This window comes from Phyllostomus hastatus, unplaced genomic scaffold (genome assembly GCF_019186645.2).
Source record: "Phyllostomus hastatus isolate PE091 unplaced genomic scaffold, TTU_PhHast_1.1 phas_contig_209, whole genome shotgun sequence".
Lineage (NCBI taxonomy): Eukaryota > Metazoa > Chordata > Mammalia > Chiroptera > Phyllostomidae > Phyllostomus > Phyllostomus hastatus.
The window spans coordinates 2,682,439-2,707,271 of record NW_025333735.1 but is presented as its reverse complement, the minus strand read 5'-3'; the positions used below and the strand labels follow the sequence as shown (position 1 = coordinate 2,707,271).

The 24,833-nt window shown below is 35.2% G+C and overlaps 1 protein-coding gene across 1 annotated transcript in view; it reads right to left on the bottom strand.

Moving 5' to 3' along the window:
- The window catches only part of COL24A1 (collagen type XXIV alpha 1 chain), a 342,153-nt gene that overhangs the window by 225,084 nt on the left and 92,236 nt on the right, over positions 1 to 24,833 (bottom strand). Inside the window, exons 14-19 of the mRNA XM_045835493.1 lie at positions 11,071 to 11,124; positions 8,654 to 8,698; positions 2,283 to 2,336; positions 2,161 to 2,205; positions 1,874 to 1,927; positions 716 to 769 (exon numbers count right to left, since the gene is read on the bottom strand). Of these exons, the coding sequence (XP_045691449.1) occupies positions 716 to 769; positions 1,874 to 1,927; positions 2,161 to 2,205; positions 2,283 to 2,336; positions 8,654 to 8,698; positions 11,071 to 11,124 (306 nt within the window). The remainder of the gene's footprint in view (positions 1 to 715; positions 770 to 1,873; positions 1,928 to 2,160; positions 2,206 to 2,282; positions 2,337 to 8,653; positions 8,699 to 11,070; positions 11,125 to 24,833) is intronic.

The following is a 24,833-nucleotide window of genomic DNA, read 5'->3' as shown; positions in this document are numbered from 1 at the left end:
TTTAACTCTCTGTGTCTCAGTTTCCCTAACTTGTAAAACAGAAATAATAATAGTACCAAGTTCACATAATTGTTTTAAGGATTAAACTAGAAGTACAGACCTTAGAATACTGCCTGGTACTTTGTAAACACTCAGTCAATGTTAACTATAATAACTATTGTGATTTTTAACATGCAGAGATATACTTTTAACTCATGTTTAATCATTTCACTTAAATAATTTTAATTATTCAGTAATTTTAGTTTATAATTTGTTAGGTCTCATGTTAACTACAATACAAGATATCCTTTTTTCACAACTAATTGATGCAGAAAAGTTTTAAAAAAAAGAAAAGGAACTAGAATATTTGGACCCACAAGAGAGCATAATCCTTTTTTATAGAATGTTTCATTATGAAACAGATATTTGGAAAAATTAAAATATTGTTTAAGATACTTTATATTTTCTGTTTAGTTTAACGACAGATCAACCGAGATCTTTAGGGCTCACAGCAATTTAGCTTTGGCCTGAGGGAACTGGGGGGAGTAAGACCCAAAAGTCTACAGATATGAGCTGAAAACCAGAGGGATTAGCTATATTGTGAAACTCCAGAGAGAAAACACCAGCCTGGTAGGCTTATATACCATTCTGATACTCAATACCAACCAGTTTCAAGACTCATGCCATGGTATGCATTCCCTTCATCAGAAAGAGCAAAGCAAAAGTTCAAACCTACTGAAGGTCCTGGCTTTCCTCTCATGCCTGGTAGTCCTGGCAAGCCAGTAGCGCCCTAAGAGAAAAGAATAGTAGAGAGAAGAGATAAGCTGCTATACCACAAAAGGCACACGTACCTCTGCCGGTGTGTGCTGCAAATGATGTTTCCATCAACAACAGACCATATGTGTCACAGTGGTCCTGTAAGATTATTATGGAGCTGAAAAATTCCTATCCCCCAGAGATGTCACAGCCATCCTAACATCACAGGGCAGTGCATCAGTCATGTCTGTGGTGATGCTGGTGTAAACAAACCTACTGCGTGCCAGTTGTATAAAAGTATAGCACGTATAATTATGTATAATACATTTGACTTGATAATGATAACAATTGACTGTGTTACCAGTTTATGTATTTGCTATACTATACCTTTTACTGTTATTTTAGAGTTTATTCTTTCTACTTATAAAAAAATAGAATTGCTGTAAACAGTATGCATGTTATACCAGCAGCCTCATACATCTTGTTTACTGAGTCTCTTGATGGCATTACTTTCTCTTGTGCTTGATTTAATCTCACGTTGTTTTATAAATTTAGTGTTGTCTAAGTGCAGAGTACTTTGCAGTGATGTCCTCGGCCTTCACATGCACTCACCACTCACTCACTGACTCACCGGGGCAACTTCCAGTTCTGCGAGCCCCATTCACGTTATGTGCCCTAAAGAAGCGTACCATTTTTTATCTTTTATACTGCATTTTTATTGTACCTTTCCCATGTTAGATACATTTAGATACACGAACAGTGACCACAGTGTTGCAAGGGCCTACAGTATTCAGCGAAGTAATGTGCTGTACAGGTTTGTGGCCTAGAAGCAGCAGGCAATAGTACCAAGGCTTGTGTAAATGCATTCTACAACATTTGCACAAAGACAAAACCACCTAACACTCGTTTCTCAGAATGTGTCCCTGTCGTTAAGTAGCACATGACTATATTTTCAAGCTCCTGAAGAGAATTCATGCCAGTATTCTTAAAAAACTGAGGAAACTTTTGCAAACAAGGAATATAAAACCACATTGATACCATGTCATAACAAAATATATGGTTAAAATAATAACTACCTTTTAAAAAAATAATTTGTTCTTTTTTATTGGCTTAAAATTAATGGTAAAAAAAAAGTTACCTTGTCTCCAGGATACCCTGGTTCTCCTGGCTCTCCTGCAGTGCCTCGTTCACCCTACAGAGCACATTTCATACAAAGACAATTAAGCTTTGCAAACATGGCAATATTAAAAGAAAGCAAATATTAACAACAGAAGATTAACTTCTCTATTTTCTCTACTTCTGAGAAAAATTATATAATTGATAGTACAGATTAGATGTATATATTAAAACAAAGTATTTTATAAGTTGTCTGGCAACAAATGTAATAAGAAATTATTTCTATGATAATATAAATATTTAAATCACCTTATCACCTTTGATTCCAGGTAGGCCCTTATTCCCTGAAAGACCCTAAAAAATAAAAGTGATATTTTGTGACATCACAGAGAAATTAAAGTTAAATATCCATTAGGCAAATAGAGCCATACCTTTGGGCCAGGAATTCCAGAAGGTCCAATTGCTCCCACTGGGCCAACACTGCCCTGGAAAGCAATGAGAAAGAAAGCTATTAAACATCCACCAACGATAGAAAGAGAGTATGGTATCCCTGCCTGGGTAGCTCCCTTGGTCTGAGCATTGTCTCTATATATGCCAAGGTTGTGAGTTCAATCCCTGGTCAGGGCATATACAAGAAGCAACCAATGAATGCACAAATAAGTAGAATAACAAACTGATGTTTCTCTCTCCCTCTGTCTCTTTTTCTAAAATCAATAAATGAGAAAAATTGAAGAGAATATAGTAAAATGAATGAATTTATTAACACAGAACAGCTCATTTCACTAAACTCCCCTGTGTGCACTGTTCTTCAACAACCTCTTTTTCTCTCCACCTTTAGAAAGTATACCCATCTTTCAAACTTTAGTAAAGTGCATCCTATTTCCTGAAGCCTTCTCAGACTGGTCTAGTCCACAAGGATCCTTTCTTTCCTTGAGCTCCTATGATACTTAATGTCCATGACATTCATCTTGAAATATTTTCCAACTAGAAAATATCCTGAAAACAGGGAAAACATTTTAGTACCATATTCCCAGGAAGAATTCAATAAATACTTACATGAATGTCTTAGATTTTTATTTCACTTACTTGGCAAATACTTATTGGGCAGTTACTATGGGCCAGGACTTCCATTGATTTTATTTCATAATTTGAATTTACAGAATGAGAAAATTTATCATGATTTCAGGGATAAACTGAGTAGTCAACAAAAGGCTCTATTCTTCTAGGCTTATCTCATGCATTCATTATGTAACATTTGTGAGCATAATAGGAAAAAGATTCAGTCATCAATGTCAAGGTTTTTAGTTTAATGCTCTAATGCGAGGTTCCTCAAAAACATAACTACCACTATAGAGATAAACTGCAAGCAAGAGAGTTAGAAAAACTCCTTCGACATGGTGTCATAGAAGACAAAGGTCAACATCAACAATAATGGTATTTGAAAACAAAATTTGAAAAAAAATGGTGGATGTCTCTTGATGGTTTGGGGATCAGATATCATTTTTCTGTCATGGATACCTTCATTTTACTTCTTTCTCTTGCTACCTCTCTGTGCCTGGCTACCATTTCATCATCCAACCTAAGAGACCAAGTTGCTTTAAACCTCTATTTTACAGCTTTAAAATGTTAAGGAACTTTTAAGTGTGTATTTGTGACAGTCCTGACAATGTTGCCCCTTTTAGTTACAATGAACATTTCTTAGGATAGGATCCCAAGTGCTCACTACCAGGCCTCCACCAGCCCTCTCAGTGTCATGTCCTTCCATTTGTCTCCACCTCCCCTGTACTTCTCCCTCTTCCACACCCTGCACTCCAGCCACAATGGACTGCTTTTCACTCTCGGGAATGCCCTCCCTTATTATGTGCCCCAAGCCTTTGGAAATATGTCTGTCTTTGCTGGAATACCCGTCTATGACACTACTGAGTATACTTCACTATACTTTTTTGCTCTTCCTAGTCTGGGCAATCTGTGAGAGCAGAAGCATATTTTACTTATTTTTTTCACTCTCCAAGACCCAACATGATAACTAGTACATAATTGTTTTAAAATAAAGTATGGGTTGAATACTGGAGGAAGTAATAAACTTTAATAATAAAATTAAAAACAGTGATTTCTAGAACTCTATCTCCCAACATAATGGAGCATTTCTAATAGTCTACATTTATGTAATACAAACTTCAGTATGGAAAATATGACATCTTTACTTTTGGGTGAGTCCTAAAGTCTGTGAAATATAACTGAGATAAATGATTTCCAACTGCTTAATCCTAAAATGCATGGGGCTGTGAGAGACAAAGTGTAATACTTTACAACTTAATAAAGAGATAGGCAATATTGATACATCACTGACAAATTCTGTCAAAAGGAAAAATTGTTCTTATAATTACAGAGGCTAGTTTATTCAGAATTCACAGATTTAAAACTTATAATAGTATTAAAAATTCAACAAACAAGTGTTTAGAAATTATGCAGCAATGATCTGTGTAAGGTATATAAAGAACTACCTTTAAAAAACATTTTATTTATTTATTTTAGAAAGAGGGGAATGGAAGGAGAAAAAGAGAAAAAGTGATGTGAGAGAGAAACATTGATTGGTTGCCTCCTGCACATAACCCCACTGGGGACTGAACCTACAACCCAGGCATGTGGCCTGACCACAAGTCAAACTGGCAGCCCTTCACTTTGCAGTGCAACAGCTAACCAACTGAGCCACATTGGTCATGGCACAAAGAAATAGCTTAAAAGCAAATATTTCTTTGTCATCCTATTGTTTTTTCTATAGGCAATATAATATTAAATTTTATTTCAGTAAATGTAGTCTGGGATCTTCAGATAAATGTACTTTGCAGGCATAATATCCTATTTAGCTTCTTAGAGATTCTAAAAATCACAAAATAGTAGTAAGTTTTGGAAGATATCAGAAACATATGTATATATTTAAGTGGCTTAGTAAAATAGGGAATTAAAAAGTAAAATGGTATTAGTATAGAACTTTCTAAGAAACATCAACTATTTTGTGTCATATCACAAGTTCTGTGGAAAATCTTATTCTGAAAAACTATAGTCTAATGAAAGTTATCCATGATAACTCAAAAGCAGTTTTTTTTAAAAGATTTTATTTATTTATTTTTAGACAGAGGAGGAAGGAGGGAGAAAGAGAGGGACAGAAACATCAATGTGTAGTTGCCTCTTGCACACCCCACACTGGGGACCTGGCCTGCAACCCAGGCATGTATCCTGACTGGGAATTGAACCGGTGAGTCCCTGCTTCACAGGCCCATGCTCAATCCACTGAGCTACACCAGTCAGGGTTTGAGAACAGTTTATAGTTCCACAAAGATAACCTGAAGGTCCTTCAGCAATTTCTACCTACCACACTTCTGTCCCACAAGAAGATGAAGTAGAGAGAAGAAAATAATTTCATGCATGGGAGTTTAGCTGAGAGTGTCTGGGATATAACAACAGAAGAAGAGCCTCCCACACAGTGATAAATAAGAGAACTTCTGAGTCAAAATAAGTAAAAAAAAAAATAGAGACCCAAGGATAGGTTCTTTATCTAAAAACAGCAGCTACTGGCCAATTAGAGTTCATATGAGAGGGCACAATGTGGAAAAGGCTGTAAGTTCCATATTGGGCTTTTGAACCATACCCATCAGCACTCACAGGAGATAATCACTGCCATTAACTAATAAATCAAGTGACAATAACAATCTACTACATGGAAAAATAATTTAGAAAAATCAATATCATCTCATCAGAAACTAAACTTGCCAGAAGGAAACACCTGAGAGATAAAGTCGAAGCTGCAGTTCTGGGCAAGCAGATGAACTGTTTACTATGTATAGTTGTTTAGTATGTATAGTTCCACATCCCGATTATCTTCAAAATGCCACTTCCTTCCATCCTGCTCTCATGCCCCCAAGCTTCCTAGGCTGCAATCCTGCTTCTCCTCTTTCCATCTCCCAAATATTTCACTTCTCCCCTCTCCTGTCTCAGAGCCCTTCAGCCTTTTCTATTCTACCCCATTCATGCACAATCTTCAAGACACAGCTTAAATGACATCTCCTTTGTGATGCCCACTCTAAATCTCTGAGATAATACAAGTTGCTGCTTTCTCAGTGGCTTTATTTCAGTCCATAATAGCAGTGATCAGGTTGTATGATATTGCTTTTTTTTAGTTCTATGACACTAGATTATAATCATTGCCAACAACAGGAGTCATAACTTGTTTATATGTTTAGGGCTAGCATCTAGTTCAGCATTTGATACATAGTAGGCATTCACATTACTTTGAAAATTTTAATAATCATAAAATAGGGAGTAATACCTGCTCTATTTACTTTATAAAAGACATATGCATGTAAAAGTATTTTGCAGAGTGCAAAATACTATCTATGTCAATGTAGAGGAAGAGATGATGATTACAAAGATGATTGTTAGTGTCACCAGCCATTTTAATTCTTGTGGAATATTTCCCATTTCACCAAAGGGGGAGTGGAGAAAGAGAAAGGACAGAAAACCCAGTTGTTTGTACTGAACACTAGTATGTGTCAGGCACTGTGCTCTGTCTTGGAACTGAAAAGTGAATAAGAGTTAACTCTTAGGCAGAAAGGCAGAGGTAGAGTGTTTCAGGCAGACAAACGAGCTCCTTGGCCATCTAGCAGGGAGGCTGTGTGACACTTGAGAATGAACGGCTTTGTTACTGCACAGGATATATGCTCAAGATGCAGACAAAAAACAAAAGCCTAGACATCTTAGGCCATGATAAGAATTTTGGTCTTAATCTTAAGCATAATAACAGCAGCATTTGAATTAACCAACATAATTCTAAGAGGCTAAATGAAGGCACAAAGAGTATCTTCAGAGCCCAACTCCCTTTCCCTCTTTATTTTCTGACCCAATCAATAAGGCCACTGACTGCCACCTATAGGTTTAACCCTATTCTAAGTTCTGAGGGAAAAAATGGTGCTTTTGGCTCTACCTTTACATGGAGCTTCTCATGAAACCTAACAAAATCTCATCTGACAGTATATACTTTAAGGTAATATAATTTTTAGGAAGGTGTCATAACACAAAAGGTAAAATTTTGGACTCTGGCTAAAGATTGCATGACTTCAAATCCAGGCTCAACATCTATGAGCTAAGTGGTGTTGTGTCATTCTGAGAATTAAGTGGCATAAAACATTTTCCATGTGACTAGCACATAGAAAACACTAAATAAATATGAGCTGTTATTGCTAATTTTATTATTGTTACTATAGTACTATTAGACAAGAGAACAGTTTAAAGGTCTTACACTCTCTCAGGTTCTTTGACTCTCAGTTCTATATACTCCTGCTATCCCAAAATGGAAAGTTAAAACTTGTTATTCTGATTTTTACCATAGTTCCAATAACTGAACTCTTGATGTATTCCTTTGGCCAAGGTGTCACCTTCAGCCTTGGAGTAGGTAAGGTAGGGGAAAAACATTAAATTTGGAGCCAGAAGACCTGTGTTCAAGTTCAAACTAAAAATATTATGGCTATAATTTATGGCATAGAACTCTACAGAGTTTTAATTACCTACTTCACATGTTAGAGTAAGCTCTAAATTGATTTTTAAGAAAAATCTTATCCCTGCCCATGGTCATGTCCTAGCTTTATATGGATATAAATAGTTCACCTTTAAGATCCTATTTTCATTAAGCTCCTAATATTTCATAAAATATTTCAATTTTGCCTTTAGCTCAGCTGAATATTAAAGCATATAGTTCTGAATATATATACATATATATATATATATACACACACACACACACAATATCTGCAATTCATATCATTGTCATTAACCATTAGCTTGGCAGGGAGAAATGTATTTGTCAAGATATGTCAGAAATAGCAGTCTGTTCACTCCAATGAATAATCTAAAATTAGCAGAAAGCTACATATCTGTAGTACATTGTTTTGGTCTCCACAGAATAGGTTATACTAGACTGTGCTTTGCCTACAATAGACACTCAAGTGAAACTCAAAGGGTTGAAATCACTGCATAAAAACTGATTAAGTGGACAAACAAGATAGTCACATATTTTAGTATAATAAATAAATTACATATTTAAATGTTTAATGGCACTGGTGAAGTCTTGTCCCTGCCTTTTGTTCAGGATGGTTTCCTAACCAATTATTCAATTTTACTCCATGTATAAAGTCTACAGATGCCATGTTTTTGTTCAGAACTGTCTGTATCTGTCCAGATTAGATGGTCAGAAAGACTCTCTCAAAGAAAAGAAATGGCTATTGTATGTCTTATACTTCTGAAGAGACTGGTTTTTAAAAAATATTTGTTTTTTTTTTAGAGAGAAAAGAAGGGACAGAGTAAGAGAGGGAGAGAAACATCGATGTGAGAGAGAAACATCAATCCACTGCCTCCTATAAAAGCCCCAACTAGGGACCAAAGCCGCCACCCAGGCATGTGCCCTGACCAGGAATTGAACTGGCAACCTTTCACCTTGCCAAATGATGCCCAACCAACTGAGCCAGCCACAATGGTCAGGGTAAAGAAACTGGTTCTTAATTAAGTAACATTTAATGACACAGACATAAATGCATATGTACACATAAATCTATAGAAATTATTTTAGCTTATCATAAAATACAGTTTTTGATTCATATTATTAGTCTAATTTGCACTAGGAAATTACATGTGAGCAAGGTAGAAATCCAACAATGACACTGAACTCATTTTTCTACAGTTTTAAAACATATCTAACAAATATAAATTCACAAGGAAATATTTTATAGGAATGATAATAGCTGATACTCACTCTAAGCCCAGGAAACCCAGGAGGACCAATGCTACCTACAAGTCCCTAAGGAAGAGAAATGTGCATGATTGGTTAAACAGGACTCCAGAATACTAAGTGTATTTTCTGTAGATGGAGACAATAATATTTTGGAAAAAATATATCAAATTTTAACAACTTCTACAGCTAATTTCTAAAACTTCCCTACTCTCATGTGTCCTCCCTAAGAAGTATAAATCTCTGGTGGCAGTTTATATTCCTCCAAAGTGCTCCTGGCTTCATGCTTTTGGCTGCTAGGACCACCACCCAGCCTAGGTATAGCTTTCTCTATGTATCCTATGTATGTAATAAAGAAAATAAATCCCATTCATAATCAGCATTATAGATATAGCTAGCCTATATAGTGTATAAAAAGACAGGTGGCCCAATGATTTAAAGCACTATCAACTCTTTTGAAGCACATTATTTAATTTCTCTAAACATGAGTTTTGTCATTATCAAACAGGAATAATATTTGTTCTCAATTTAAAGACCACAATTAAAATTATCTTATATAAAAGGTTTTAAAATGTTTCATAAAGCACTATACAAATGTAAGAAATCACCAACATTGTTAAATTATTTAAGTGACATTTAAAATTCTCAACAGTAATGTTTCCAGTTGATTTGCAATTGGTCTTTGTGATGGTCTTTTGAACTCAACATTATAGTCTTTATAATCCACTCTATGTCTGTTATATTACTTACATGATATAAGGTTCTAGAAGAGTCTCTTATTTTTTTGTATTTCAAATTGTTTAAGCAAAGATATAGTATTAAATATAGAGAAGTATAAATTAATAAACTGAAAATATCCAGTTTATTCTTACATTTTAAAGATTTTTAAAGACTCAAATTGCTCTTCAAGAAGCAATGGGGAGGGGGAGGGGGAGAATTGGGGAAAAGGTACAGGGAATAAGAAGCATAATTGGTAGGCACAAAATGGACGGGGGAGGTTAAGAATAGTGTAGGAATTGAAGAAGCCAATGAACTTATATGTATGATCCACAGACATGAACTAAGGGGTAGAATGCTGGTGGGAGTGGGGTGCAGGGCAGAGGGGAATAAAGGGAAGAAAAAAATGGGACAATAGCATAAATGATAAAATATACTAAAAAATTAAATAAAATAAGGAGCAGATTTGAAAAAGTTTTAAATATTGCAGGAGTCCAACCCCAACAAACCTCACACATATTTAACTGAAAAAATATTAAATAAGATCACACTTACTTAATATGTAGGCTTCACACTAGGCATGCAAGTCATATACCTCATAATGACGTTTCAGTCAAGAATGAACCGCACATACAACAGTGCTATACCATACAGCCGAGGTATGTAGTAGGCTGTACCGTTTAGCATATAGGTTTGTGTAAGTGCACTTTATATGTTCACACAATGATGAATCATCTAACGATGCATGTCACAAAACATATCCCTGTCATTAAGTGGCACATATTTGAACATAAATGGTATTAAAGCAAAAAAGTAAGTAATGCTTACTTTATTATGCTTGAAATGGGAAGCTCCCCAGAATCATGGGCAAGAATTAGATAGTAAATATTCTATTTAAGATACTGTTATAATAAAACTTTGGCTAAATTCACTAAATAACCCAATACAGTTATAATTTATAAAAAGAAATAAAAAGAAACTATTTTCAAACATTTTAGTTTAAGGACAAATGCTAGTATTTACATATGTGCAAATATAGAAACTCTTCCTAATTTAGGCTGTAAGAATTTTGTGGTTGATTCTAATTTTACCTTAAAATTTTATGAAAAAAAATGTGTGCATGGCATAAACTGGGAGGATCGCTACTGGATGCTTTTTGAGGGCAAAAATTGAAAGTACTTCTACCTATGCAATAGTATGGAAAAACAGCAATCTGTCATTATTCTTTTATAGTATAATTAAAATCATTTTTAAATGGTGGCTTCCTAATCTGAACACAGATATCTGAACAATCCCAAACGAGATTTCTCTATAAAATATTCAAAAGGTTAATCAATGACATGTTTGAGTCCAAAAGAACAGTCACCAAATGCACAATTTTTACATGAGACTTGTTAGCCCTTCATGTACATGAAAAGTTTCTTTCCCCTTGCCCCTCCAATATGCAAGACAGTATTGTGATCATATATTTCTAATATTTACTTAAGCAGTCACATTTAACATGGTCAAAATAATGTCAGTGACTCTCTCTCAAGATACAGTTTATTCATTAAATATTTTTAGTTTGTTTCTCATGTTGTAAAATACAAATTGGAATGTGCACAGTGGTACTGAAACTGGCCACAGTGCTTATTCATGAATATGGCAATGAGGTGGGCAAGTACAGTTGCTGTGCAGTCTGAGCAATGTTAGACTGCAAGGTCGGACCCTCACAATTTACTCACAGGACTACCATCAGGACCAGCGGGGCCTTTCTCTCCAAAGTCACCTGGAAAACCCTGGCCCAGGGAAAGAGAAAGAAATGTTGTTAAACCTAAAATAAATAAAGAATTAAATTTTGCTGTACTTTCTGGTAAGAAATTTAGTAATAGGAGATATTTATTTTCTGATCCTTAAATGGCAATGCAATAAAAATATGTATTTGTTTTATATAAAACTTCACTGATTTGGTTAAGTACAATATTTCTCTATTTCATAAAAATTATTTCACATGTCATATAATATGTACAGAAAGCTAACCTGGATAAAATAGAAATTTGTTCATCATTATATAAAAATCATTGAATGAGGGGAACATAACCAAGATTTCTAGCTGACCAATCCATTACGTCTGCTATTTCATGCTGTTCTTCTACTCACACCACAGAGACCAAAATGGTTAGTACCATGAAGCATGTGCTAGCACACTTACCATGTGTTCAGGTCTTTATACACATGATTAGATCTACATTCCTTCATTTCATCTTCACAATAGGTTGAGTGAATGAGAACTAATATTTTTACTTTTCAGTTGAGGCAATTAAAGCACAGACAGGTTAAATCACTTGAACGACTATGATGGGTAGGACTGAGAACTGAATAGAGTCCTTATGATCACAGAGTCAGTGCTTTATTTCTGCTCTGCTGTGCTGAACACTGTTAGCTCCCAATTACAAGACACAATATAATATGCAAAAACCCCTTTAAGTGCAATTTTATTGGGGAAAGGCATAATGCATATAGACACTGCAGACATAAAATGTGGTGCCACAGAAAATTAAGCTTCCCAAATGCCTACTGAGAATTCTACACTGTAAAACCATGAAGACGAGTAAAGTAACACACTTTCTCATTACAAACTCTATGGTAAAGTAGTAACTCAGTTACTCTTACTTTATATACTACAGTTTTTCTCTGAAGATTTAGCACTGGATTTACCAGGCTACTTTAAAAATGATTTATAAAACTTAAACGCTTTAATATTTTTTACTTTAAAACATCTATAAGGCTAACAAAAATAGTATTACATTGTTAGATTCTTATACTATTTTAAAGTGTTGTTCAATTAAAGTTGTCCCCATTTCCCCCCAATTACTCTCCCCTGCCCTACCCACCCCCACCTCCCACATTCAATTCTTCCTCCGCACATGGACTTTGTCCATGGGTCCTTGATACATGTTCTTTGACCATCCTTCCCTTATTTGACCCATTATCCCCATCCCCTCTCCCCTGTGGTCACGGTCAGTTTGTTCCTTATTTCCATGTCTCTGGTTTTATTTTGTTAACTTATTTGTTTTGTTGATTAGATTTCACTTACAGGTGCGATTATATGGTATTTGTCTTTCACCATCTGGCTTATTTCACTCAGTACAATGCTCCCCAGTTCCATCCATGTTGTCGAAAAAGGAAGGAGCTCTTTCTTTCTCCCTTCCTTCCTTCCTTCCTTCCTTCCTTCCTTCCTTCCCTCCCTCACTCCCTCCCTCCTTTCTTTCCCTTCCTTCCTTCCTTCCTTCCTTCCTTCCTTCCTTCCTTCCTTCCTTCCTTCTGTGTAGCATTCCACTGTGTAAATGTACCACAGTTTTTTGATCCATTCATTTGCTGATGGGCACCTAGGCTGCTTCCCACACTTGGCTATTTTAAATTGTGCTGCTATGAACATTGAAGTGCGTAGGTTTTTCTGAATTGGTGTTTCAGGATTTTTAGGGTGTACACCCAGCAGTGGAGTTGCTGGGTCAAAAGGTAGTTCCAATTTTAGCTTTTTGAAGAAATTCCATACTGTTTTCCACAGTGGCTACACCAGTCTGCATTCCCACCAACAGTGTCCTAGGGTCCTCTTTTCTCCATGACCTCTCCAACACTTGCTCTTTGTTGATTTGTTTATGATGGCCATTCTGACTGGTGTGAAGTGGTATCTCATTGTAGTTTTAATTTGCATCTCTCTGATGGCTAGTGATGCTGAGCATCATTTCATATGTCTCTGGGCCCTCTGTATGTCCTCCTTGGAGAGCTGTCTGTTCAAACCCTTTGCCCATTTTTCAATTGGTTGCTTGTCTTCCTGGAGTGTAGTTGTGTGAGTTCCTTGTATATTTTGGAGATCAAACTTTTGTCTGAGGTATCATTGGCAAATATATTTTCCCATAAGGTTGCTTCCCTTTTCATTTTGCTGATGTTTTCTTTAGCTGTGCAGAATCTTTTTATTTTGATGAAGTCCCATTTGTTTATTTTTTCTTTTATGTTCCTTGCTCTAGGGGACATATCAGTAGAAATACTGCTGCATGGAATATCTGAAATTTTCCTGCCTATGTTCTCTTCCAGGATTTTTATGGTGTTGCAACTTAAGTCTTTTATCCACCTGGAATTTATTTTTGTGTATGGTGTAAGTTGGTGGTTGAGTTTCATTTTTTTGCATGTAGCTGTCCATGTCTCCCAACATCATTTATTGAAAAGGTTATTTTTACTCCATTTTATGCTTCTGCCCTATTTTTCAATTAATTGACCATAGAAACACAGGTTTATTTCTGAGCTCTTTATTCTGTTTCACTGATCTATGTGTCTGTTCTTATGCCAGTACCAGTCTGTTGTAATTACAGTGGCCTTGTAATACAGTTTGATATCAGGTATTGTTATCCCTCCTACTTTGTTCTTTCTCAAAATTCCTGAGGCTAGTTGGGGTTGTTTATAGTTCCATATAAATTTTTGAAATGTTTGTTCTATATCTATGAAATATGTCATTGGTATTTTAATAGGGATTGCATTAAATCTATAAATTGCTTTAAGTAGTATGGACATTTTTATTATGTTAATTCTTCTAATCCATGAACATGGTGTATACTTCCACTTATTTGTGTCTTCCTTAATTTCTTTCTTCAGTGTTATGTAGTTTCCTGAGTACAGGTCTTTTACCCCCTTGGCTGGGTTTATTCCTAGGTACTTTATTTTTCTTTTTGCTATAGCAAATGGGATTTTTTTCCTGATCTCTGTTTCTGATATTTCATTGTTGGTGTACAAAAATGCCTTTGATTTCTGAATATTGACTTTGTGTCCTGCTACTTTGCCAAATCCACTTATTAGGTCAAGTAGTTTTTTGGTGGATCCTACAGGGTTTTCTATGTACACTATCATGTCATCTGCAAACAATGACAGTTTTACTTCCTTCTTTCCAATTTGGATGCCTTTTATTCCTTTTTCTTGTCTGATCACTGTGACTAGAACTTCCAATGCTGTGTTGAATAGAAGTGGTGAAACTGGTCACCCTTGTCTTGTTCCTGATCTTAGTGGGAAAGCTTTTAGTTTTTGCCTGTTGAGTATGATGTTTTCTGTAGGTTTCTTGTATATGGCCTTTATTATGTTGAGGTATGCTCCCTCTATTCCCACTTTCCTGAGTGTTTTTTTTTATCATAAATGGGTGCTGTACCTTATCATATGCTTTTCCTGCACCTATTGATAGGATCTTGTGATTTTTGTCTTTCCTTTTGTTTATGCAATGGATTATATTTATTGATTTGTAAATATTGTTAAGATTCTTATAAACTATTTAAGCAACTCAGTACAAAATATTACACATTAACAGACTGACAAAAGTCATTCATTCACTGGTACAAGTATAAATGGGCTAAGTTTAAAAGATAGTTTAACAATGGAAATGTTATGCTATTTCTAAGATATAAATAACTCATACCAGAAGCAGTTTCTCTTATTCTTAATCAGAGGATAATGAAAAAACCAACCGTGCAAACATATTGTAGCCATACTCCCTTTAAAGTCAGTTGAAGTTCAGGCAGGTATTTTGCTTTCATTGTCTTTGGAAGTCAAATTCTGTTGTTAACAAGCTCACAAATCTGCAATACATCACTCAAGTCAGTATGTGCTAATATGGGTATTTGAAAACATTTATGATGCATGGGTAATGGAAAAAATGGAGAAAAACCACGGTAATAAATCTGAAACATGAGATGATTGATTTTTAGATAGATTGTAAGTAGATTTCCCATAAACCTCAGTGAAATAATAAAGAATGAGAGACACATTGCATAATTCCATTAATGTGAAATGCCCAGAATAGGCACATTCACACAGATAGAAAGCAAATTACTGGTTGTCTAGTGCTGGTGGTATGGGGGAGAAATGGGGACTGAGTGCTAATAGACAGGTACAGGGTTTCTTCCTGAGGTGATGAAAATTTTCTAAAATCAGTGTGATGCCTGCATAACTCTGTGAAAATACCAATAACCACCAAGTTATACACTTTAAAAGAGTGACTTTTATAATATGTGAATTATATTTCAGAAAAGGTCTTCTTAAGAAATGAAGAAACAATCAGCCTAAACAAATAGCTGGACTGCTAAAGCATCCTTGGGGACTCACTCAGGACTGCCAACAGGATGTGCTTGCTATCTGGGACTGATAAGACCCATCCTCACCCACAGGGAAGAGTTATTCTCCAGTTCCCACAAAACTCTGACCTCTACCCCCAAGAAGAGGAAGAAGGGAGAGGGGAGAGAACTGTGATTAGTTCTGTACTTACCAAAAAGCCTGTACTTTCTAGAACCAGCATTAAAAATAAAATATTAATTTCAACATCCTGTCCTTCTGGTAGTTTGAAAATATGTATAATAACTATTAGCTCTTCCACTTGAATCTGACCCCGAAACAGTTTTCTTAAAATGAATAATACCTACTTTAAAAAGTTTTATGTATTATTTCTTCTCTTACTTTATTATCTGTTAAGCATTTCATTTCATTTTAATTTCTTATTTGTTTTATTTTTATCCTTTTTACACATTGATCATTGTATCATCAATTTTTGAAATACTTTCTACTACATCTAGACATATTTTCTTATTCTATGAAATGCAGTACAGTCAATGCCACAAAAATCACATTTGAGTATATATTGAACATGTATTTTCTTTTGAAGAACATCAGTTAATATTTTATATCATTGAAAATGTCACTGTTTATTCACCATTTATTAAGTTGTTATTTTGATTCTTGCAACTACATGCATAATATTTTATTTTTTAATACTGAAGAGGTTCTGTATTCCTTTAATAATGAAATTTAATATTTGTAGCCATACATCTTCATTGTCAAAAAAATGATCTTTAAGATTGTGAAATATGGAACAATAGTGACAAAACATTTGGTCTTTGAACTTAGAATACAAAGGACAATTTCTACAGTTTCTTTCACCACTTGAAAGAATTTGTTACAAAATAAAATACAAAATTCTGTCTCATGTTTACCCACTAAAATACTATAACCATTAATTTAAATCAAATTGTGCTCTCTAGAAATATCCTCACACTACCAAACATGTAATGGCCATTTTCCAGAATTATTATCCATAGGAAAGCTTGAGTTTTTACCTTCCTTGCCCAATTTGCCAATTTCATTAATGTAATAACCATCTATTTAATGGGTATGCCAGAGATGCATTATTACTTCTGTGTTGTGCCTAATCCTCTTCCATACATTTTTATTGTTTTGATCAGTTATACAATTTCATTTTATAAAGAATATGACATTTCAGGGATTTCAGTTGATTTCTTTAATTTGTGAATCATTTTCTTGCTCATTTCTACTGTTTGATCAGTAGAGTGGACAGACTTTTAAGGTGACCCTTAATGACTTCCACTGCCTGCTGTTCACATCCCTGTGTGGTATCCTCACTGTGAGAGTGCATGAGACTATCACCTGCTTCTCCTAACAAACAGAATTAAGCAAAGGTGAGAAGAAGTAACTGATATGATTATGTTACACAATATAAGACTCCATCCTAGCAGCCTGGAGCTAGTGAATTCCCTTTTGAGCCTGACAAAATAAGCACCCACATGTCAGGGAACTGTGGGTGCCCTCTAGGAACTGTGGACAGTCCACAAGACCTAAAGGAAGTTCACAAGAACCAGCAAAAGGCCAGAGTCCCCAGTTCTACAGTCTTTCCACAACCTCCAGGAAATCATTTCTTCTCACAACCTGAATGAGTTTGGGAGTGAACTCTTCCCCAGTAAAGCCTCCAGATGATAATGCAGCCAGCTAACATTTTAGGTGGAGCCTTATGACCCTGAGCAGAAAGACCAGTTAAATCTAAACTGCTGAAATCTGTAAGATAATAACTGAGTGTTGTTTTAGGCTACTAAGGTTGTGGTATTTTTATGCAGCAAAATGTAGAAAACTAACAGAATTGGTAATTAAATGTTCTTTAAATAGAGGAAGGATAAAGTCCTACTTGCAAATTTTACTATGTGGTAACACTCAATATAAAAACTACTGACACTGTTTCCAGATTTTTAAAATTTAAGTAAATCACTTCTTTGAATGTATTTACTGCTTTTTATTTTATTTATTTTAATCCTTACCTGATAATATGCCTATTGATTTTAGAGAGAGAGGGACAGAGAGAAACATGGGTGTGAGAGAGAAACATCAATCAGTTGTCTCCCATATGCACTCCGACCAGGGATAAAACCTGCAACTTAGAAATGTGCCCTGACTGGGAATAAAACCCACAACCTTTTCTCCTATGGGACAATGCTACAATCAACTGAGACGCCTTGCCAGGGCCTCTTTTTACTTTTTTTATTGCAAATTATAATTAACGAATATATTTGTTAAACTAAAATTTTTATATTAACTTTTTAAAATCTTTTAATCTATAAACAACAAGTGTTGGACAGGTTGTAGAGAAAAGGGAACCCTAGTAGTGTACTGTTGGTGGGATTGCAGACTGGTGCAATCACTATGAAAAACAGTACGGAATTTCCTCAGAAAACTAAAAATGGAACTGCCTTTTGACCCAGCAATTCCACTGATAGGATTATATCTTAAGAACCCTGAAACACCAATCCAAAAGAACCTATGCACCCCGATGTTCATAGCAGTCCAATTTATAATAGCCGAGTGATGGAAGCAACCTAAGTGCCCATCATTTAGATGGATCAAAAAACTATGGTACATTTACACAATGGAATTCTACACAGCAGAAAGAAAGAAGGAGCTCCTACCCTTTTTGAAAGTATGGATGGAACTGGAGAGCATTATGCTAAGTGAAGTAAGCCAGGGGGTGAAAGACAAATGCCATATAATCTCACCTTCAACAGGAACCTATCAACAAAATGAACAAGTAAGCAAAGCATAGCCAAAGAGACTGAAATTGAAAACAGGCTGACAGTGACCAGAGGGGAGAGGGGAGGGTATAATGGGGGAAAAGGGTGAAGGGTTTATAGGAACAAGTATAAAGGACACATGGACAGTAACGGGGGGGTGTGGAAATGGGAGGGAGGTGGGGAGGGCTGGAGTGGTGGGGAGGGGTGGGGAGAAAAGTCAGAAATCTGTATGTGAACAACAATAAAAATGTTTAAAAAATCTTTTAATCTAATTAAATAACTATATTTAAAAATTTAATCATTCTAGCATTTTATATCCAACTAATTGCCAGTATAAATAGTTTTCATCATGCTTCTTGAATTTTGTGTCTATACCTAGGAAATGCAATTTTAAAAATAATATGAGTTGTTTCATAATGCAAAATGTTTTGCTGTCTCTGGGTGCAGCTATTGCAAATAATGCACTAATTCTACTACCTTTGAAACCATAAATCAAAACACAAAGAAAAGCAAGAAAACAGAACCTCTGCATTACCAGGAAATAGTACTTCATTATATAAGAGACTATTGCATTCACACTGAAAGAAGAATTAGAAAACTTAATTTTTTGCTACAAAGTTTTTCTTAATTGTTGTTCTATTACAGTTGTCCCAATTTCCCCCTGTTGCTCTCCCCTGCTTCACTCACCCCCGCCCAAAAGGCCTAGTTAGAGAACAAGTATAAATGACCCATTGGCAGGGACAACAGGGTGGGGATGGACTGGAGTAACTTAATTCATCTTTCCTCTCACCTGGGTACTTCTATTTCCTGCTCAAATCCTCACCAATATCTTGAGCAGTTCTGTCTCTAATGATAGCAATGGTACCATCTATAAACCTTCATGGCATTCAGACATGAGATTAGAGGCAAGAGATATGGAGAACAATTTCTCTGAGGCCAGAATACTATTAAACCCTAGTGGTTAGCCTCAAAGATGGACCCCTCCATGATTCTCACTTCCTGGGATTAATGTTCCTGTGTAGTCCCCTCCCAATATATAAATATGATAGCATGCAACTTTTAAGGCTGGGTCACAAAAGGTACTACACCCTCCATCTTGCTCTCATGCATCACTTGCTCTGGTGGAAGCCTAAAGCCATTTCATAAAGACATTAAAGTTGCCATGTGGAAATTTCCCAAGAGGAGGAAGTGGGGCCTCCCACCAACTAGCACCAAAACAGCCAGCCAGTAAGTGAGCCAAAGCAGATCCTCCAGCCCCAGTCAAGCCTTCAGCTGCCAACAGTGCTGCCCAAAGTCTTGACTGCAACCTCATGAGAAACCCTAAACTAGACCCATCCAAATAAGTCACTCCCAAATTCCTGACTTACAGAAACTCTGAGAAATACTATATATTTATTGTTGTGTTACATCACTAACTTAGAGCATTCCGTAACAGCAGTAGACAACTAACACACAGTAACAGGAGAGGATGTCTAGGGTTTCTACGCCAATTTTAAGGGGTGAATCCTGAGGGACAGGGGTACTTTTGTTTCTTTTTAAAAATACATTTATCTTTTGTGATGTTCAGTGTCTCAGAAGTCCAGAGCCCAGATCTAATTTCTCTCTTTGTCTGGGTCTAACAATGGTAGTGTTATCAAACATGATAGTTTTCTAACACTAAAACAAAACACATATCCCAGACTTCACATGCTTCAATATATGTGGTGTTAGTATTTCAGAACACCTGTAGATACACCACTGGGTAGTATAAATAAGTATCTTTAAACAGTGGAAAACTTATTCCTCAGGGAGTCTAAAAAAAGTGTTCTTTTCCTAGTTCTATATAGAAATTAGAAAAATAATACATATAAGATATTTAGAGAAATATGAGGGCCATAATAACCATAAAATACAAATGACTATATTTCTAAAATTTAAAAAATAAAAGCAATGAAAATCTTTTGTTGAAGGCTGATTAATTGTGAACATATTTTATTCTTTCTAAAGAACAGATTTAGAAACAACATATTCAATCTAAAATAGAGACAAATAAAAATTATCATAAAAGGCATATATACTAACTAGGCATTAGCAATAAAAACAGAAATTCGATTTTTCCCAAGGCTAAGTAATTAAAAGAGACACTAATTTACCTGGGATTAAAATAAAACCTAGAAGTTAGTTCTATACATTCTACACATGAATACATATTACCAAGAATTCCTGATGTTTTAAAATCCTTTGAAAGTGAACCATAATTACTGTAGGAAAAGGCTAGAGTATGAAGTGCTGTGTGACGATCCAGTGTCTACTCCTTTGTTCTTCTCACAGGTAGGGCAATTCGATCCACACTTCAAGTGTTAACCACGCCCTGATGGTTGGGATGAATTTTACAACTAGGTAGGAATTTAAGGACTTCTAGTCCAATATTCAGAGACTTAGCTTCAAGTCAGGGTTACTGTTAACCAAGCTATGATTTGGACCTCAGTTCTTCAAGTCAAGTTCCTGCCTTGTTCTTAAAGACTGATTATAGCCTTGTACTCCAGTTCTAGGAACTGGACTCCCCCTTATTCTTGTATCCAAAAACCAGTTTTGGTACACAATGTCATGTCCTATCCCTCAATCATAGGGGCCCCACCTTATTCTTATTATTTTTTCACAGAGAGAACACAGTCCCTAAACCCAAGCCAAACCTCACTGCCATAAATGCACTCACATCTTCACATTCCTGATACTGATAACCTACAGACTCGGAGTTTTCCCTTAATGTATGTGCTCTGAAAATAACTGCCTGGCTGAACTTCCACTTGCTGGTGTCTTATCTCTGTGAAAACTAGCCCTACCTAGACCTTCCCCAGATCATGAACTGTAGTTCATTGAGTATCCATCCCTCTTCTTAGTATCTGTCCCAACCTTGAAAGTAGGTTTAATTCAGAGTCTTGGGCTCCTCCATACACCTTGTTAAGGTATAGTTAGACAAATGTACTTATTATAGACTATACCCAGTAAAGTAGAATCCAGAAAGTACATTTTTCCTGAAAGAGGCAGAATCACTTAAAAATTAATGAGTTTTCTGTAATGCTCTAGCAACAGTAGTAGTTTATGATAGAATTGCAACCTTTTCCTAGGCGAAAGAAAATAGTCTCCAATGTTTCCATAAATGTATACACATGAAATACTGTGCAATACAAACTTAAGATGGTCTTGAGCTAAGGATAGAAACTAATAACAGATGTCTAACAGAGGATTTTATATTCTGAAATTCTAACACTGGAGTTAGAAGACAAAATACAGTTTACTTTAAATAGAGTCTTGTAACAGAAAGATGTGTAAGGAAAGGAGATACTCCTTTCTATAATTAGAAAAGTAAACATCTCAGAAGTCTGAGTGTTACAATGTACTAAGGGTGTTATTTTTTCTGCTAGTGTAAAACTGTGATATTTAGATTTTCATAGGAAGAAAACTGAGTACACTTTTTCTCTTTGTCACACTTCAAATGTAATATGATTTTTTATATTCTATTCCTATCAGGTCTGAAAAACTCCTTAGAAAACCTCTCTATTCTGACAACCATTTGAGAGTTGTTGAGAGTAAACTCCCAATCTCCGATTTCATGTTTATTCTCAACCTAGGCAAGTCAGCTCTGCTGTATTTTAGGTCTGTGGAGCCATATAAACATGCACAGCCAACTCAGTACGAGAGACTATTGATTGAATCAGTCTGAGGCCCCTGTAAAATGCCTTTTTTCCCCCAAAGCAACTATAGAATTTCCTGACAGTGACACTACAGAACAAAGTTTGAAAACCTTGCATTAAAAAGGAAGCTACTTAATTATGTAATATACATAAAATCTGAAGTTAACCAATACACACATGTCCTCTTTCTTTCCTTGCTTCCTCTGTTTTTTAAAGAGTTCTTTTCTGTTATAAATCAGTGGATGAATCTGACTTATTAGATATGTTCCAAGAAGCTTCTCAAATAAAGACAGTAAAACATGTAAAATATTATGTTTCAAAGAGTCCTGACCAATAAAGATTGTCTACTACTGTACTTAAAATCTCTGAAAAAATAACTCAAGCTCTATTCACAGATAGTGAGAAGAATGAATCAACAGTCTTTTGAGCTTCCCCATCTTCAAAGGCTGATTTTGCTGAATGTACCTCGTAAAACCCAGTGACAGAGGGAGTGTAGGAGGGAAGAGGAGGAAGAGAAAAGAACTAAATCATATCCAAAAGCATGAGTACAAGTATTTTCTAATATGTAACTAATTACATGATGTCTTTAAAAATAATTGCAGTGATTAGTAAGTACCATATACTAAGATCTTGAAATTAAAAACTGCTTATAATACAAGAAAAAAAACTTCTCAAATGCCAACAATCTAAGACCAAGGAACAAATGAATTTGCTAATATAACTATTTTTACATACTCTTTCATCCTAAAATAAACTAAATTCCTAACAAAACAATTTTCCTACTTTTCCTGGTTGAAAACAAAAACAGATTTTGTTACAAATACCAACTCAATCCTTAAATAGTGAATAAGCACATTTTATTTTGGGGCCAAAGAGTTTTCTGGGAAAATTTAATGTAAAATAACTTTATAACACAAACATTAAATTTAAAAATATCAGGATGAGGCTAAATAATAAATAACTCTTGAATAGCCAAAATAATATGTTTTCAATGTGTTCATTTTCAATAGCATTCATATAATATTTATACTGTCTTGAAGAAGATATCTCTTACTTGTGAACCTATAATTTTATTTAAAAAAATACAGACATCCCTAAGGAAGCTGGCTTACAACTTAATTCCAATGCTTAGTGTTTACTCAGAGAAATAAGTGGTCATTTGTACAGCTACTAGAGTGTATGATTTACAGCAACATTTTTCAAAACCTAAGCTTAGCAATATTACTAACTTGTTGAACAGTTATAAACAGGATTTTCACCACTCCTCTATGATTCTGCGTTAAATGTATATATGGCATGATGTCAATATGTGTACATTTAAATATTGTGTAAACTATGCATGTCAAACACAGATCTTCAGTACACAGATTAGAAACTAACTCAGTAATCCGAAGAAGCTCATCCTGACTAATATTTAGAAAAACCTGAGCTTGGATTTTAGTTTTCTATGCCTATTATCTTCATTCTTTTTGATTGTCACAGTGTTTCATATCACACATAATATAGAAAGTGAAGTGATTTATTTTACTAGTTACTAGCCTTAACTTCAGACGTTAAGAATCTAAGTATAAAATGTTACATAAAACAAAGTGATCTAAAAAGAGCTACTGTTGTTCTACAAATTATATGTTAATATAATTATTTAAAACTGAATCATACTACTCTATGTTTGTAAGACTGAATACTTCTAGCTAATTAAAATTTGAGTAACAAGCTGATCCAAAACACAGAAAGACTAATTCGGTTAATTAAAGGGAAGTGATAATTGCAATAAAGTACATCTTTTAATAATATTAGTACTAATGATAGTAAATTAAGTAACATGGGATCCACAGAGAAGTAGCCTAATGAAGCATCAGCCCACACTTTTAAATAGCTCTGAAATGGCAGAAAACTGGAAGTAACAGTCTTGGACACACGTAGAGCCAAAAGTTTCTTAGATGCAGGTACTTTCAGATTGGGGCATTTCTGGGTTACTGTAACATTCTTTCAGATACACAGGTTTCTGCCTGTATGGAGGCCTGGAATCCGTTAGTTCTACTTCTGTATTTGAATATTTACTTCATATATAACAACAAATAGTATATGAGATTTAATAAACTGAAAATTGCCATATTTGTATTTCACACAACTAACATTTTCCACATCAAAGAGAGTGGACATATTATCAAAAGATACTTTCCCTTTACTGCTCTTTAAACAGCACTGAGACCAGCCTTCTCATGGGATCTTAATCACCTAAACTGAAATACAAGTGTCCCATGATGTATAATATTCCCTGTTAATATAGTTGCCCTAACTTAAGGTCAAAGCTATCTGAAGATGATTTTACTTAAAAAAAATAGAACATAAGGAAGCATTTACACATAGGGTAACATTCTGGAAGAGTCTGTGAGGTCAGTCTTGGCATAATTTACCTTGTGGCTGTAACTCTATCTTACTCTAAGTATAGTGATTTCCTCATAAACATGGCCAAATAATTTTGTGGTAAAGACAAAGAAAAGTACATATAGTATATATGACATATTATAGCACCAGACAAATCTTCTATTATAAACACTAGGATACATGTGTCCTTCAAATATTATTTTTAAGTATCTACATCTACCACAAAAGTATAATTTTTCTTTATTTTTATTGTTTACCCTGTTGCAGTTGTCCCCACTTTCAAAAGCATGTTTTTTGCAGTGAAAGACAAATACCATATGATCTCACCTTTAACAGGAACCTAAACAACAAAACAAAGAAACAAGCAAAATATAACCAAAGACACTGAAATAGAGGACAGGCTGACAGTGACCACAGGGGAGAGTAGAGGGAATTTCAGGGGACATTGGGAAGGGTTCACGGGGACAAACTTAAAGGACACATGGTCAAAAACTACGGGGAGGGTGGTAATGGGAGGGAAGTGGGGAGAGTTGGGAGGGGGGCTGGACTGGGAGTAAAAAG